Raw genomic sequence first — 17,751 nt, forward strand, 5'->3', positions numbered from 1 at the left:
ACTGCAACTGTTACCCTCACATGGCAGCTGTCTGAACTCTGAACTCCCACACTTCCCTGGTGCTGGCTCTCAGTCCCATGGTGTTACTGCTAGAGTAACACCTTCTCCTGGGGAAACTCTAAGATAGAGGGGGTCAGTGGCCATTAACAGGTACAACTGACTGCTCAATCAGTATGAGAAATTTGGAGAAACATGAAAGTGCAGCCAATTTAAGTCAGTGCTTCTGAGAAACAAAAGTACTGGAGGAAAATAAGCCACGGCAAACAACTCTCACAGCAAGAAAATAAAAGCTCCATAGCTACTAGAGATGTCACCACAGGGAGAGGAATAAGGCTTTTAAGTGTCATCTACATGAAACTTATGACATTCCACCCCAAATCTGGTGAGCTTCAACAACAGGAACCAGAGGGGTTGGATCACTTCCAATTCTAAGCAAGGAAGAGAGTACTTGTATTCATTGATCTCCCTTGATACCCATATTACAATGCACTCACAATTCAAAAACTAAACAAATATATAAATAAATGCAACATGCATATTGCTAGGTGTCTCTAAGTGTGTTCTGTTCATCCTCTCCTTTCTGGCAACTGCAGGGACTCACTAGTGCAGGTCTGATTCTGAACAAAAAAGCTGGCACAGATTTTGAGACCAAGCTTCAGTGGGAGAAAATTTAGAGAAAGCAGAGGAGGTGGAACCAGCTTGCCAAACCCAGCCCCTGCCGAGCTGAACTAAAATGATTCTCTGTGTGATGTGCATCCATACTTGGACTCAATCCTGTTTCACCTATTCCTGCACAGGGCTTCTGCTTAATCTTGGGAGTGTGATGACACCTGCTCTTCTGTAGCACGCCGTTAGTAACAGCAGACCTCCACCTGCCTTTCTGTAATGATCATCAGCATTGGGTGTCATGCCCAGGCTGGGAAACAAGGGCAGCCACCTCACCTGTGACCACAGCAAACAACTGCTACAGGGCCCCTGGGACAGAGCAAACACACTAACACAGGGAGTGGTAGACCAGCCAGCTCTTTTAGGAAGGACAGAGATGGAGTGTCCAGCAGAGGAGACAGTGTTTGCTGAGAGAAACCACAGTGCCCAACCTTCTCACTCTAAGCACTGCCCAGCCACCACAGCATGATGCACTGCTGCATCAGTGCCTACCTCAAATAGGCAAAAAGGCCTCCTGTGGCCTGTCCTGGATAGGCAAGATGGGGTAGAAAGGTATTTCCAGCATGGCCTGCTTCGCATGCACTTTTCCTAGGAATCTGCACTAAAATCCTCTCCTGAAGATGCTAGACTCATACATGGAAGTTTCATATACAAACCCTCTCAGAGAGGAGGCATGTAACTGGATTTTGGAGGAACACAAATCACTGATAAAACATCATTAACGTTCTCACAGGTAACAAGCAATAGAACAAGAGAAAATGTCCTCAAGTTGTACCAGGGTAGATTCAGGTTGGATATTGCAGAAAATTTTTTTCACTCAAAGACTGGTTAATCATGGAAACCTGTTGCTCAGGGCAGTAATGGAGTCACAATCCCCAGAAGCATTCAAAAGGCATGTGGATGTGGCACTTTGCAATATGATTTACTGGGTGTGAGGGCATCCAGTTGAAGGTCAGATTTGATGACCTTGGAGGTCTTTTCCAACCATAATGATTCTATCATTCTCCACAGATTCAAACCCAGACTTCTATGTGATAGGAATTGTCAGTTTCCTTATAACTTCTCCTTTCCACTACCAAAGGCATCTCGCTATTTGTGACTTAAATAACCACTGAAGGTTTAGTGAAAACATTCTACTGCTGTTTGTCCCAGTTTATGACTGTAACTTGCCACTTACATCTGCTCCTACTAGGTCGTGGATGCCAAAGGACAATTACCTTTGCCTGTCTGCTGTAGGTACTTCTCTTTATCCCACTGCTATCATTCCAAGGACCTGAAAGCTTCTAACAGCTGGATTTCAAGTTTCTACAAAAGCTTACTAGGCAAATTTTTCCCCTCCTAGGAAATCTTCACCCTGGTGCTGATACAAGCACCATATAAAGTAGAGTTAATTATGTGGAAGAGATCATAAAGGCATTCAAAACTTCAAATCAGAACCACTTTATGCTACAATATCAGAAAATTCTTAGTTATACAGTTTAAGAAATAACCCAAGGATCTCTAAGAGTCTACTTCCAAAATAATCTCTTTTTATGCAGAAAACAAAAAACTTGGGCCATTTTTTGAGATGCTTTAACCATTAGGTTTATATCTTTCCTTTTCTTCAGGACCAAATTACAGTTTTAAGAGAGTCTTGCTTTCACAGGTCTATGGAGCAGAAGAAAGTTTCCTATAACGTTCATAGGACAGTCCTTGTCAAACCAGTGGTGCAGCCAGAATATCCTAGTGACTACGCTGCAATGACTTGACATAACTCACTGACAGCACTGAGACATAAAAGCTGCCCCCCAAAATATGCTGACAGACATTAAATTATATGTTTTCTTTTTTGTTAATATGTAAACATACATACTTAACACACAAGGAAATACAGGAGCGGAGCCACCAAATGGAGAGGAAATGTGTGAATTTCACAGTCCCTGTTAAAGAGGCACAGGGTCTCTATAGCATCAGAAGCTGTAGAATCTTCAGGAAAGAATTTTAGCACAGACTGTTAGGAAATTTCCTTGATGAGTTTCTTTGGAAACACCTTCAAGCCTCTCTAAAACCTCCCAGGAAAGGGGAAGGAAGAGCTAGCTCTAGTTTTGCAGTCCTGAAGTTGGCTACCAAATTTAAATGCAAATAAATTTAAAGTATCCTGATTTAGACTCATCCCGGTCTAAACTTTAAGTGCTGCAGTTGCTCTCACATACCCAAATCTTTCCAGGATCAGCCAGGGTGAGTCTTAACACTTGATAGTTCCACCTTGAGTTACAAGGTGAACAGCGCACTCTCCAATAAAGGCTTGCAGTAGCCAAAACCTGAATTAGGATGTTCTACAAGCAACATCCTAAAGTTTACAAAACATAACAAAACTACAGTTTGTTTGCCAGCATTTAAAGAGGAGAAGTAATCTTTTTGAAGGCTCTGTGCACAGCACTCCCTGCCCAATCATCAGCCAAAAGTGCCATTGGAAACTTACTGACACAGACATTTGTTCTACTTCCACTCAAAAATCAGGCATGGCTTGCTCTCTAGTGTAAAATAAGAGAGAAGAAATTTATTGGAACCTGAGGGAATTGCATGAAGCTGTGCCAGGGGAGTTTTAGGTTGAATTTCAGGAAAATGCTCTTCCCCCATATGGTGGTGGGCAATGAACAGGCTCCTCAGGGAATGGTCACAACCCCGAGGCTGCCAGAGCTCCAGAAGCATTTGGACAACGCTCTGAGGCACAGGATGGGATTGCTGGGGTGTCTGTGGAGGGGCAGGAGCTGGATTTGATAATCCTTATGGGCCCCTCCCAAATCAGGATATTCTACGATTCTTCGTATCTATGATTCTATGACTTTTAAAACATTAGGGGATGTGAAGTGTAAACATCCCATCCCAGACATCTGATCCTGTTTTGGGAACAAACTTGCGTGTCTTCTGCATTTGCACGCACAAGCTTCTCCCTGCTGTGTTATCCCAGCTTCATGGCTCCCTCAGCACCTCTGAACCAGCAAGTCCAGCACAGGTGCCAGTGGACACAGAGAGCAAATATGCCAGTACAATACATTCCCAGCATCACACTGTCACCACTCCACAGCAACCTACAACACTTGGATTAATGAAGTTCAGATGCAGCAATAGGATTTACCTTTTCCTCCAGGACTGGCGATGACTGCAGTGACAAACATAACAGCCAAACAGCAGCAATTCCACAAAAAGCAAGACAAAAAGAACAACCATTAGAGAGCAAATGTCATGCAAACATGCAACCTAACACAGACACAAGGTACATGTGCACTGCAACCCCCATGCCACATGGAAGTAGGTACTGTGGATGTGACAGCCTGGTCAGAGAATGAGAAAACTTAGTAAGTTTTCCCAGAATTGGTCTGACAGACTTTAGGGAGTTGAAGATAAACAATGATAGCTTATTTTCATAAACAACCTGCAGGTAGTGTTTTCCTAGTCTCTGTTTTCTTGGTTTCCTCAACAATTGCTTATAAGAAGGGCATCTAGTTAATTAGCCAATTAGATGAAATGTATTGATTTATTGATCAACCAGGTCTATCTGTATCAGAACAATGTATAAAACAGGACCTGAAGTAAAGAGGTGAGCTTTATGCAAACCAGCCTTCTGGAGAGTCTGTGTCGTTTCTTACTCAATAGTGACAGGTACAAAGTCATTACACCTCTTGGATGGCCATTGATACACACCACCCCCACAAAAGTTGCAGCAAAAACTTCTCCCTAGCCCCATTTATTTTAAATAAATGCACCCAAATTTGTTTTGCAGGTCATGAGAAATTATGCCTATCCCCCCACCCAGTGCACTAAGATCCACAAACACTGGTGGTGTTCCTCCCTCCAGCTGTGCAATTATATCAAAACACACCGGGCCCAGGTGCTGTGCACAAGCACAACAAACAGAGCTACACACACACACCCCCAAAAACACACACACACACACACACACACACACACACGCAAAGCTGAAAATTAACTGAAAACTCCCATTTCCCACTGGTAGCTCCTAGACTTGGATCACAGTCCCATCATGGGCTTTTCACAGACATACAGTGTTTCTCTCCAAGGACACTAGCAATGTGCCACACTTAAAGGATAAAAGACAAACTTCTCTGACATGAAAAGGTAATTCTTGATGAAAATTTTGCCCTTCATCAGCTGAGATGGGCAGTGTTGTAGATACTACCAGCAACACTTTTCACTGGGCCACTCTTTCATGGAATGTTAACATAAAGCTACAATTAATATCAGCTTATTCAAGAGTTAGGGAAGTAAAATCTTTTAAGCTTTTTAGAAAGGAAGAAATTAAAACCGATTTTTACTATGCAGTCCAACTCCGAATTGGACTTCAACGAGACTTGTGGCTCCCTTTCAACTCAGGAGATTCTATGATTCTATGACTCAAAGCTGGCAGGTGCACACAGGACTCACTCTTTAAAAGAGAGATGTTCTAAGTTTGCTTTTGCCTATGGTACTTTTAGATTTTACTGTAAGCACTTCCACAGATATATTCTTACTTCCAGAAGTGTAAGCTGGGAGAGAAACAAGCCTAACACACTTATCCCATTCCATCTCTAAGATTAGGATCAGATCATGTTCTGGGAACTCACTCTGGATTTCCAGACTGAGGGATCGAAAAGAAGGAAGAAAAACAGTCTGGTAAGAGAAATTTTATGAACAGATGAGCACTTACAAGCTACTGGTTCCTTTTAGACCATGTCCTCTCAAGCTCTCTACACCCCTTATCTGCCCAGGAAAGCTAACATCTAGCTTTTTTATTTTCTCAATTGATTCCTATATTTTAGACAATTTATTTCTACTCAGAACCCAAACACTGCAAGAAGGGAGGAAAATCCCTTTCTTGGACATAAGTGGGATTTTTGGTGACTGATAGAAAGCTTCCTCTGAAAGAACAACATGAAAAAATCCTGTAATGGCTAATGCATTTAATTGCTACAGTTTTGCTGCCTATCCCACATACAAAGACATGCAAGCACACAAACATTTTGTTTGACACCATCTATTCTATGGATAAACTTTTACACACTACTTAAGAACATGAACGTGTTTTCCAGAGGCCCCGTCAATAGCAGCATGATAAAGCCTCACCTTTGTAAAACAACAGAGAAAGCTCCTCACCATCAAGTACCCACAACTCACCCAGAACCCATTAACACAGAGCTTCAGCTACAATCCATGTCCCCAGGGAAAGATCCTGCTCTGTTTTCTCTCTCAAATGCACACACTCAGTGTGTAAGTTCCCAGGTGACACGTGTCACATGGAAAGGTCATGGCCCTACCTTCTCCCAGGTACACTGCCCTCAGTTTGGTTATTTCCTCCAACTTGCTGCATCTTAGATCGCTCAATGTGTTCCACATAGGTCTGGATCATCTGTGAGGAGAGAAAAATCCATGAGGCAAAGAGATGAGAAGGAAAGACTCATTTTCTGTTTTTGTTTAATTTTCTGTGGTATCCACTTCCAGTCCCCTGGGTTTTTCTGCAGACTTCCTTGTTTTTACTGTTGCCTTCTAAGCTGATGATGTAAGTGAATAGTCTAATCTGATAGAAAACTTGTCAGCAAATAGTGTTCGAAATCACTTCAGCTGAATCTCACAACCAAAGAGCCTTGAAAAAACAACATAAGTCTAGAGGCTCATTGGCAATGGGAGATGAGGTAGCAGGGCACTATGCACAGCATCACAGAACAGCTCAGATTGGAAGGAATGTCTGATGGTCCGTTAGTCCACCCCCTGCTGAAACAGGGTCACACAGAACGGCCACAGGACCGCATCCAGGTGGCTTATGAATATCTCCAAGGAAACTCCAACACTCCTCTGAACAACCTGTGCCAGAGCTAATTGCCCTTGCAGGAAAGCAGTTTTTACTACTTTGTTCAGAGTGAATTTTCTGTGTTGTAGTTTCTGCCAGCTCCATTGGGTACCAGTGAACACAGCCTGTCTCCATCCTGTTTACAACCTCCAGTCAGGTACTTCTGATGTTCCCAACTTCAGAAGCACTAGTCATCACTAGGATTGTAAAGCTGAGTTCTTTGACATGATATAGTCATGTAGATATAGACAAAGAACTTATTTATTTAGAAAGATAATATCTTACCTCTGTGTGACGCTGATGCAGAGCATTATACTCCTTCTTCATTTCCGATTCACGTTCTTCCAGCCGAGAAACTGCCAAGAGAAGATTCTCAACTATCAGCTAACATGCCTGGCACACAAAATGAACTATTTGAGAAACAAAGCCTATTTTTTTTAGAAATTAATTTACACCTACTGAATAAAACAAACAGAATTGTGGGATTTGGTCTTTATTACACTCTTAGTTCATGGGTACCTGCATGTTCCCAATACCAGTGATTTTGCACTATAAATGCAATAAAACCACAGAAGTTTTTCAGCAGTAGCCTGGTGCCCTGTAAGCATCTTAGTTTGGCAACAATTTGTTGTCCTCTGGGACTGGCTCTTCTGGCTACTTGAGGAGCAGGAGTACTGGACGAAACACCAACAAATTCTGAGGGGAACTTCAATGCCTGCACTTATTAAGGAAGTATTTGTAAAACAAATACATAAACTAAGTAACTAACTAACTAAATAATTAGTGTGATGATTTTTATAAGAATGGAAGATTCTACAAGGAGAAACTGGAAACCAGGTTTCAAAGGCCCAAATCTTACACCTTGCATCTGGAGAGACGGACCACAAAAGAGAAGAAATGTAGCCTTTACTGAATTAGTGTGGGTACATCCCACCCTTGGGAAAGCCCAGAATTTTACATCAAAGTAAGTGATAACCAGATATTTTAGGCTTTGCACAAATTACACTAAACCAAAAAAAAAAGTATGAAGATTATTTTTAAAGTAGTATTGTATGTGTGTGGAAGGCATGTGTATAATGGTGTCTGGTGCACAGCTTTGCTTACTCTGGTCTGCATAGTTTTTGGTCTTCAGCTCCAGCTGTCGAGTCTGAAATTCAAGGTGTTCCACTTGGATTTGTAGTTCTTTCTTCTCCTGTTCCAGTGCATCTTCAAACTCTATGAACTTCTGCATAGGGAAGAAGTGGAGAAGGAGGCACACATGAGGATTACATGCAAAAAGGGTTTGCCCTACCATGACCCTTCCTCTACTCAAAAAATCGAAATTTGAGAGAATATAAAGTGAGGGAATATAAATTACAAAATCAGAAATAAGAATTTTTAAGTACTGTAGGTAGCACAACAGCACTTTACCAAGGTGAAGAATCTATTTTATATTAGAAACTTATTGTTATTTTTGATGTATAATAAACATAGAAACTATGGTCCAACATAAGTTCTGTAAACCAGCACAACTTTATCATCTTCAGCAATGTTGGTCTTCTTTGTGCCAGGCTGAATTTTAATTCCTGTTAATTTGATGTCACAGAAGAAAAATTTTATTTACAATCATGTATTTAAAAATAGCTATGTCAGAAACCTTCAGACTAACTCTTTTAATGATGCAAATGTAGAGAGCTCCATCCAAAATTCCTGTGGGGGGACAAGTCTTGCAGAAATGTGCAAGTCTTTTGGAAAACTAAGCTCCAACACTCCCATTATCACCAACACAGAGGCAGCTGCACGCAGCAGTGTGACCCCGGCACAGGACACTGGACCAAAAGAAAAGTCTTAGAGATACACTCATTTCACAACGAAAACACAACAGGAAAATACCGGATTTCAGGGTGTTCTTTCTGTAAACTGTCACTTCTTGCCCGCAAGCTTTAGTCACTCCCTGCTGTGGACACCAGCACACAAGAGTAGAGTAAAACATGTGGAACATTCTGTTCAGCTCCACTGTGGGATATTACACAACTCATGGTAGGAACTGGAACCACAGGGGCTCCATATAATGAAATATCACAGAGTATCATATAATACCATTAAATAATATAATATATAATAAAGCATCATATCATATAATAAAGTATCATATATAATATCATATAATAAAGCATCATGAAATATTTAAACTAAGCAGGATCCCTGGGAAGTCAATGCAACTCCACATCTCTGCAGGACCAGCCTGGTTCTTGTGTCATACATGGTTATCAGAGGTCTTCTGCAGAATACACTAATGCAATAATGACCCATAGCCCACACATCTAGGTTTAGAAACAGCTGCTTCTAGTACCATCCCAGACACAAATGGTTGGGAAAGTCTCTAAGGCCCAGAGAATACATGCCTCTCTCCAGCAAACCAAGCCTGAATGTTATCACCAGGCTCACAGGGCCACAGTACTGCAAAGCTATCCCACCAGCTGCAGTACACATCCTGGCCTGGCTTATACACCTAAAAATTCAAGTCTTGTTGCATTACTCCTGAATAGTTCCACCCAACAAAGCCAAAAGTACAGCATTATTTGCACCACCCAGTCCAGTAACTAGAACACCTAGCTGAGCTGCATGAGCATGGTTGGGAGCAGCCCTGGATCTGGAGCTGCTGAGGATGACAGTGAGAAGGAAATTAAGCCATGCTTTAATCCACCCTTAAAAATGTTTATGGGCCAAGAGGAGCCCACAGGAATTAAGAGGAGCCTGTGAAGAGCTCACAAGGCTTTGCTTCTGACCCTGCCTCTCTCTCTCCATCTGTTTGCCAAATCCTCCTGAGGTCCAGGCCCATTAGATTCACCAGCACATGCACACTGGCTGGAGAAACCTCCTCTGTCTAAAAGCATGGATAATGGGGAGGAAAAACTCTCTCCACTCTCTCCTTCTGCCCTCTGCATGGGGGAAGGGTTCTCTCACAAACTCAGAGGCATGAGAATTTCAATTTAACAAATTAAAGCCTTGTTTTACTTCAAAAGAGACAGATACTGGTAAGAATCTTTTTTTGGCAAAGACTCTCAGGGAAACTAACACATTTAAATGCTCAGTAAGATTATTTTGTTAAATTCTGCAGATGAACCAGTCTGCACTGCTGCACTCTCAGGGTAAACCTCTGCCCATTCCCTACCGCTTTTACTGGAATTATTAGCAGGGACAGTGGAACCATCATTATAAACTGGATCCTCTCTGCAGATGACTGAAAGCCACGTTATTTATGATTCTTGCAAACTTTTAAAATTGCTCAGTAAATTCCTGGAGCAGTGACTCAGTTTGCATTCCTACATATCTGTATTTATAGAAACAATCAAACACACTTTAGCCATTTCTTGCTTCCCTGCACTCAGTGTTCTGCAGTGCCTTTAACCTCTAACTGGGCTTTTAACTTTATTCGTCTTCTTGTCCAAATTTACTGTAATAAGTGCTTGGGGGTTTTTCCCACTGATGGCTGTTTTGCACAGAACTTTCTAGAAACAGCAAAAATACCAACACCTTTCTTCCGTTATAAAGAAGTCATCTCAGAGGCTAAAAATTTACTTATTAATTACATTTTAAGATTGTTCAAGGGTTTAGATTTTTAAATGTGTTTCCTCCTGAGATATCAAACACTGAAATCCCTTAGTCACTCAGCCAGCAACCTGTTTTATAGATTCTGAGAACTTTATAAAACAACCTGCTTTGTAAATTTGTGGATTTATTTTTGAATGCTTTTTCAGAACAACAATATAATTTCAGAATTAATAAAACAGGAAAAGAAGTCCTAACAGACACTGACAATGAGCAGTTTCACTTGCTCCATCTAGAGGCTGATGGAAATTATTCCAAGAGAGTGTTTTCCTGGTATAATCTGTATCTCATAGGATTTTGCTGGAAGCACTCTGTGCTAAAGTTTTACTGATGAACCCTTTTAATTACAGCCAAGGGCTAAATCCCCATCACATTGCAGTGGCTCAGCTTTCATCACTTTCCTGCTCCCATTTCTCCACGCAGGAACATGCAACACCCTCTCGTCTCTGCTCTTAACTTTAACTCTTCTACAAATATGGCTCAGTCTTTTTCCTCATACCTGTCTATTTTGCAACCTAAAAGTAATCAAAGAAACATAAAACTAGAAATCAATTAAGCACCTGGAAAAGAGACATGAAGACAACTATATTAAAAATTAATATTGCCCTAAGTTTTTGTAGGGCAGAACAGCATTTTTCATAAATGCACGGCAGGATGGCCTATCCTGGTGCTGAGGAGATCAAATTATGGCATTTGTGTGCAAGGGCCCAAGGGCTTGACCCAGTTCCTGGCTGTGCAGCACCTTGTACCTGCTCTGACATCAGAATTCATTTAAGTTTCTCCATGCTCATCACAAGCTCTGACAGCAGGAAAAGTCCCAAATCCAGAGTGAAGTGAGCAGCTAACACAGCAGAACAAGGAAGATTCCTTGTAGCAATGTATCTGAACTTGGATCTCAGTGTGCACCAGCCATATCATCTGTAACTGTTCTTATCAGAATTTTCTCAAAGCACCGTGAAATTCATCAAGGTTACTAAGACATAAACTGTGCTAATATAAGAACGAAGAAGCTGAGAGACTGCATACCAGGATGGCAAGAACTAGATAACAGAGGACTGTAGAACACCTGCACGGTAACCAATCACGGATGCTGAGAAATGGAGGCAGAGAACAAGGGAACAAGACAAAGGTACCAATCAAGAAGTGTGATCTTAGTAGTTTGTAGAATCCATAGAAGTGCGTGTAACGTAAACAATAAATGGCTTCTGCTTGATCATATCGGTCAGTCATTCAGGAGTCCTGGTTTACCCGCAATAATCCCACGGCTTTGCCGAAGGAAGATGTTCCTAATGTCCAGATATCACTGCTGCTCACCCTTCATGGCACCAGTGAGCTCCTACCAGGGTACCCAGGCAGGCTTTAGTTTTCCCCAGTAAGCCACAACAGACCTTCCATACAACATCCAGGGAAACACCTCACTAGCCACTAGAAACAGCAGAGATTTAACTAACTTTAGCCGGAGATGTGAGCACACCCACAAGTACAACTAAGCTGCACCAAAGTTCGGAGAAAACAGGCACTTGACATTCATATGAGTTACTCTTGTGAACGAGAGCCTCCAGAGACAACCAGCAGAGACAGCACTTCATCTCCAGCAGGATGCCAGACCACAGCCCTCAAGTTGTGGCTCACAGCCCAAGGCATGAGGCTGCAGGTGGCCCAGATAAGCAGCCAGACTGACTCCAGCATCTCTCCTGCCCAAACTCAATCTACCAAGTGTATCCCCAGCACACAAGAAATCCTCAGGGCTCCCTACGCCACTCTGCCTTCCCATGGTGCTGAAAATTTGCAACAAGGCAGCAGAAACAGAGAACACAAACTGCATAAAGGGGTTTTATTTTTTTTTTAAACTTTTTTGATTAACCAGGCTCCCAGAGGCAGTCATACTGCATGTACATGTTATTGAGTGAATAAAACTCAGTAAACAAATATCCATTGGCATTTCACTTTTTCCATTTCTTTCAGAGAGACCATACAATCCTGGCCCTGTTGAAGCTGTGGGAATTTCTCAGTAACTTGAAGAGGATCCAGTACATTACCCCAACTCTTTAAACCTTCTAAAAATAACCAGGCAGAAGGAACACTAATTTGTAAGTCTCTTTCCCATCAGAACATTTTCTGTAATATTTACAAAAAGCATCAAACCCAGTTATAACAGAAAAAGAATCTTTATTATTTACTCTCCTGCTTTTTGTGTTTTTTATCTCAGTCTATACCCAGACAATCCTCCCTAAATGCTGCACAGACGTTTGATGCCCAAAGATGAAATTCCAAAGTTCTGTGGATGCTAACTCATGCTAACCAGCAAACCTTCCTAAGGGCAGGGAATATTCAGAGGAATCAAATCCACAATTCTGGCCTCAGAACAGTACAATCCCAATGACTTCTGAAAGCACACACTACAAACACTGCTCTTTCATTTTAAACATTTAATAGGAGCTCCTATTACAACTGGTTTGGTTTGTAAGGGACCTTTAAGACCATCTTGTCCCAGCACCCTGCCATGGGCAGGGACACCTTCTACTAGCCCAGGCTGCCCCAAGCCTCATCCAAACCTATCCTTGAACATTTCCAGGGATGGGTCAACCACAGCTTCTCTGGGCAACCTGTGCCAGGGCCTCCCCACCCTTACAGGGAACAATTTCTTCCCAACAGCCAATCTCACCCTGCCCTCTGTCAGTTTGAATCCAAGTAGGGAACCAAAAAACTCCAAAGAAACAACCAAACAGCATAGCCTCATAGACTTTTTAAATACATCTTAAAATAACCCAATAAACTCTTTGCAAAGCACTCTGCCACAACTCCAATGTCCAAGCTACACTGCATCACAAATTTGTTGACGGCATTCTTCCACTTTAGTGCTGCCAAGAGGCAAGAGCAAAACCTGGTGGTGATGTAGCATACCAGGTTGAGCCTGCTACAGCAGCTGCCCTTGATTTCAAAGGTTTCTCATTCCCATGGCCAAGTGCTATCACTGCTTTTCCCTGATGGCTTCACTGCTCAGAGCTCAGCTCACACTCTCACCTCAAGAATTCACTGCTTCCAACTCCAGCTTTATGGAGATGCAATAAAGACCTTCAGAAAAGAGAAATAAAAAGGACACGAGAATTCCACTGTCGGTAAAGAAATTAGGTACTTTTTTTTTGGTCTCTCATCATGACAAAGAAGTGGGTGCACTGGAAGCAGAAAGAGTCCCCAGCCCCAGGAGTTCTGAACAGCCAGGCTGACCAAATCATTAATATTTTATTACTTTTTCTCTTTTTTTTTTTTCCAGAGCCTCTACACCTAATTTCAAAGAATAATTTCTGAATATGAACAAATTAACAGTTAATCACCTCAGTCATCTAAGAGAACTGAAATGTGGAACTGGGGAACTGGTATACATATATATATATATATATATATATATATATATGTATGTATGTATATATAAATGTCACATGGATTTTTTTTCTGCCAGGTCTATCCCCAGATTTTAAGTAGGATCATTGATCTGTAAAAATAATACAGGATTATGGCAAACAACAATGGCTCACACACTATTCTTTAGAGGGAAAATAACTAGCACAAAATCATCCCAAGGCCAAATAATGACTATGCCTTTGAAGAGCAGTGGTACATTGTGAATTGCTTGGCTTATGCTTTCTTGTCTCTTGCAAAGGAAGAAAATGACTAAAAATAGTAACATATAATCAGAAATCATCACATCACATCAGTGAGAAACCAAACAGAGAGAGAGATGCACAGAGATGCAGGAATCTCATTATGTGGCCTTAATTTGTGGTGGCGGACAGTGTATTCAGTGGGGGCCCAGCAAAGGGAGTGCTGGGGTTCAGTCCAGACTTGAGTGAGGATGCAGGGCTGTGGGTGAAAGTTGTGTTGGGAGAAAACCCCTCACTTGAGGCAGCTGTGGTTTCATTTTAGCGTGGGAAGCAGGGTGAGGGAGGGTATTCTTGCCCTGACTTCATTCAGGTGAGACCCCATCTGCAGTGCTGCCTCCAGTTCAGGGGTCTTCACCAGAGGGATGTAGAGCTGCTGGAGTGAGTCTAGAGGAGGCCACAGACATGCTCAGACAGCTTCCCACTGCCAGAGGGCAGGGTTAAATGTGATATTAGGATGAAATTGTTCCCTGTGGAGGGTGGGGAGGCCCTGGCACAGGTTGCCCAGAGAAGCTGTGGTTGACCCATCCCTGCAAGTGTCCAAGGCCAGGCTGGGTGGGACTTGAAGCAACCTGGGCTAGTAGAAGGTGTCCCTGCCCATGGCAGGGAGTAGGACAAGATGGGCTTTAAGGTGTCTTCCAACCCAAACCATTCAGTGATTCTATGTTCAGCTTTTTATCCCTATAAGCATTTATTTAGCAAAGATGAAGTAGAAGATTAAGGAATTTAGTTGTCTACACCAACATTAACTTCACTCATTGCATGAGAACATTCCCAGAAGAAAGGCAGTACAGACATATTTAGTGTTTCTCTTGGGAAAAGAAATAGTTTAAAAATATTTAAAGCTACACTCACTTGCTGGTCTCAAGAGCTGAAATGGACCCTCAGAAAACAGAAAAATGGTCATTAGTCGTCTCCCCCCAAGATAAAAACATTCCTGCATTTCCATCATGCTGTACCTAACATGAATTTTAGAAATGTTTTGGCTCCTTGAAAGCAGCATCATCTACAGGTAAAAAAGAGCTCCCTGCATCTCACCTGATTATCACTCATCTTGCTCCTCACTCAGTGCCTTGATGTGACAGACCCATGGTCCGGGGATGCTCCAAGCAATGCCACCCTTTCTCCTGGACAGCACTTGCCTTCAGCAGACCCTGTTCCAAGTGATCACAGTCATGGTATCTGTACAGCAAACACCTGACCCCGATGCTATGAGAAAGCACACCATTGGTAGGAGTAAATTCTGGTAACAGACTGTATCTTCTCCATCTCCAAAGGGTTACAGGAAACAGAAGACACTGTCAGCACTGTGTTACAAGGCACAGCCCAAAAGGCCAACCTCTCACCCTCCCACACTGCACTGACAGAGGCCATGAGCTGAACAGAGCTGCAGTTCTGTCATGAAAAACCAACAATTTAAAACCGCAACTAGAGCACACTTCTTAAAATTCACAACTGATTTACCAACTCAAATTTCATACTTGTTCAAAATCTTACCCTGTACTTGTCACAAAACTCACCAAATTCCAGCTGTGTTCTCTAATGTCCCTTGCTCTGCTCTGTGTGTTCTCCAGTGCCCCTGTTCTGCTTACTGTGGTTTCCTCATTTTGAGTGTATTTGTGCCATCACAGCTGTGGCAGGTGTGAAAACTCTTACGTTTTCATTGCAGAGCTTGGCCTGAAGTTCAAACCATATTCCCAGTATAGCACACATTACATACCAGCCCTGGAGGAATTTTATATTAGAAATGCATTATTACAATAACATTTTCATACTGAATAATTAAGATGTATATAACCCTGAATCACATGAAGACACACGCACAAGCATTTCATATGGAAAAATACAGCCTTCCTCAGGTAAGGTCTCTGTGGGCAAATAAAGCTGACTGTAAACATGGCCAATTATTAGCAAAATGGCCAAGACATCATAAAAGAGAACAGAATATAATGTCATTTTAACTGTATTTTTAACCTAGCTTTTAGAATTTATTAGCCCAGAAGGACACACAGTACATAGCTTCAATAATAGGCTACAGAGCTACAAATATATGTGTAAAGAACATTGAGAATATATAAAAGCAAAAAAGGCAAAAATTAATTTGGCATCAGTGGAAAGATGCTCTGAGCTATGCCCTGCGTTGGAATCTTTGCTATCCTCAAAGACAAATGCACTCCTGAAAGAACATTCCAATCTCCATGGAAGCACAGTGAAATAACATTACCTTTATATCTGCAGAGCTTGGAGATAAAAGATTTCTGTTCCTGATGCTAACTCCAAGAAGTCAAAATGACATCTTTTATCTAGGAGATATTTAATAACCATAGATGGGAGTTTGAGTGTCTTCCATGAAATAAATTTGGTTTTTTTGTTGATGTATGCAAAGATTACCATCTCCCATATTCCTGCTTAAAGGGACCTGAGCCTTTTTCCAATGGAGAATTATTTTTCCTTTATGATGCTGTCCATGAAGTAGGCCTGGTCTTCCAGCACAGCCAGAAGATACAGAGGGACCCTCCCACATCTTGGACCCTGCTCCAGGCTCTGCCTCAGACAGCGTTCACACATCCAGCTTCTCTCATCTCTGGGTGGGACTAATGACAAGGTTAATTGGGACAGAAGATGCATGAGAAGAAAGGGGTGCACACAGAAGAGGTGGGCTTCTGGCAGAGCAGGTGGCCTTGAAAACAGCCTTGATCTTATTTCCACCAGGATGGCCAACAAGAAAGAAGGTATGACTGTGAAGTCCTGAAGATGACACTACACCAGGAGGCGTCACCAGCACTAAAGAGAACAAACTATTGGAGAGAAAAACTGAATTATTCTGGAGACCAGAGCAATGCAGGGCTGAACAGCACTTGAGTGCATGGGCATGCACATGAGAACCACCAGTTGTGTTGTGAGGAGAAGGGTGGAGAGGAAGCTGATGATGGAACCGTCAGCTAATTGGCCTCACAAGTGACATGCTGTGGGCCAGGTGCAACTGCAGCCAAGGAGGGCAGAGAGGAGATGGACATTTCTATCTCAGTCACTCCATGTCGTATAGGCCACATAGACTTGCTAATGAAGGTGAAAGCCCTCACATAAACCTTATTACTAACACTTTGAAAAAGGCCATGGGACACTCACAGAGAGCATTCACACGCTGTAAGGCACAGGTAAGTTTTCTCTGTAAAAACACATGTTATTCCTTCTGCCTTTCAGAGAGGATCAGCCCAAGCATCAGATGTGGCTACAGGTCACTCAAGGAAAATATGAGGGAACCTATAAAACAAGATTAGGCTGGCAAGGTGACACATGCCACAGGCCAGCAAATCTGCCTTCTTTGGCAAGAGAACAGAGTTTGGCTCCAGGACCCTGCAGAGACCAGATAGGACAGGACCAGTTTCTCTCAAAGAAATAAATACTTGATAGGCAAAAACTCACTAATAGTAAAAGACAATGATAGCACAATAACAAACCAGGAAAACCAGACCATGAATTAAAATCCAAAAAAGAATGCCACTGCAATTTTGAGGAAGGGAGGAATAGAGGCAGGAGGTTTAACCAAGCTTGGTACATATTTATGAAACTGATTATGTGACTCAAGTTCCTGCAATACTCAGCAACTGGACAAGCTGACTCAGGAAGTCCCTTCCAGTGCTGCTGCCCTGAGTTGTTAAGGAAGAGTGGGTGTTTTTGAGAATGCTGGTAGCAAAACAGCTATGAAACTGGGGCAAAAATTACTATGCAGTAGAAGTCCCTAGGGCTCAAGTCTGAAGTAATTCAACTCAAACCAAGACAGTGTCCAGTGATATATATCTACTACCTATTACAGCTACACACATTTTTAATGCTAATATCACCTTAATGTGTGTGTATAAACACATAGTATATACTATTAACAGGCTGAGTGGCTGTGAGACATCCATCACCTTGTAACATGCACGACCAACCTCCTGCTTCACACACTGCTTCTTCACACAGCAGACTGCTCTATGAAAGCTGGGCACTTGGACAGAGGCATTCCCA

At 42.2% G+C, this 17,751-nt stretch overlaps 1 protein-coding gene across 16 annotated transcripts in view; it reads right to left on the minus strand.

The window, feature by feature from the left end:
- MAPK8IP3 (mitogen-activated protein kinase 8 interacting protein 3) overlaps positions 1 to 17,751 on the minus strand; it is a 72,836-nt gene that overhangs the window by 41,754 nt on the left and 13,331 nt on the right. For 9 of the 16 annotated variants that reach the window (XM_058816336.1, XM_058816329.1, XM_058816332.1 and 6 more), the window contains exons 2-4: positions 7,595 to 7,715; positions 6,776 to 6,846; positions 5,961 to 6,052 (exon numbers count right to left, since the gene is read on the minus strand). In XM_058816336.1, the coding sequence (XP_058672319.1) occupies positions 5,961 to 6,052; positions 6,776 to 6,846; positions 7,595 to 7,715 (284 nt within the window). Of the gene's footprint in view, positions 1 to 3,784; positions 3,809 to 5,960; positions 6,053 to 6,775; positions 6,847 to 7,594; positions 7,716 to 17,751 lie in introns of all 16 variants that reach the window. The other 7 variants (XM_058816334.1, XM_058816327.1, XM_058816326.1 and 4 more) reach the window with 1 other exon arrangement.

The sequence above is a fragment of the Ammospiza caudacuta genome, chromosome 17 (genome assembly GCF_027887145.1).
Source record: "Ammospiza caudacuta isolate bAmmCau1 chromosome 17, bAmmCau1.pri, whole genome shotgun sequence".
NCBI lineage: Eukaryota > Metazoa > Chordata > Aves > Passeriformes > Passerellidae > Ammospiza > Ammospiza caudacuta.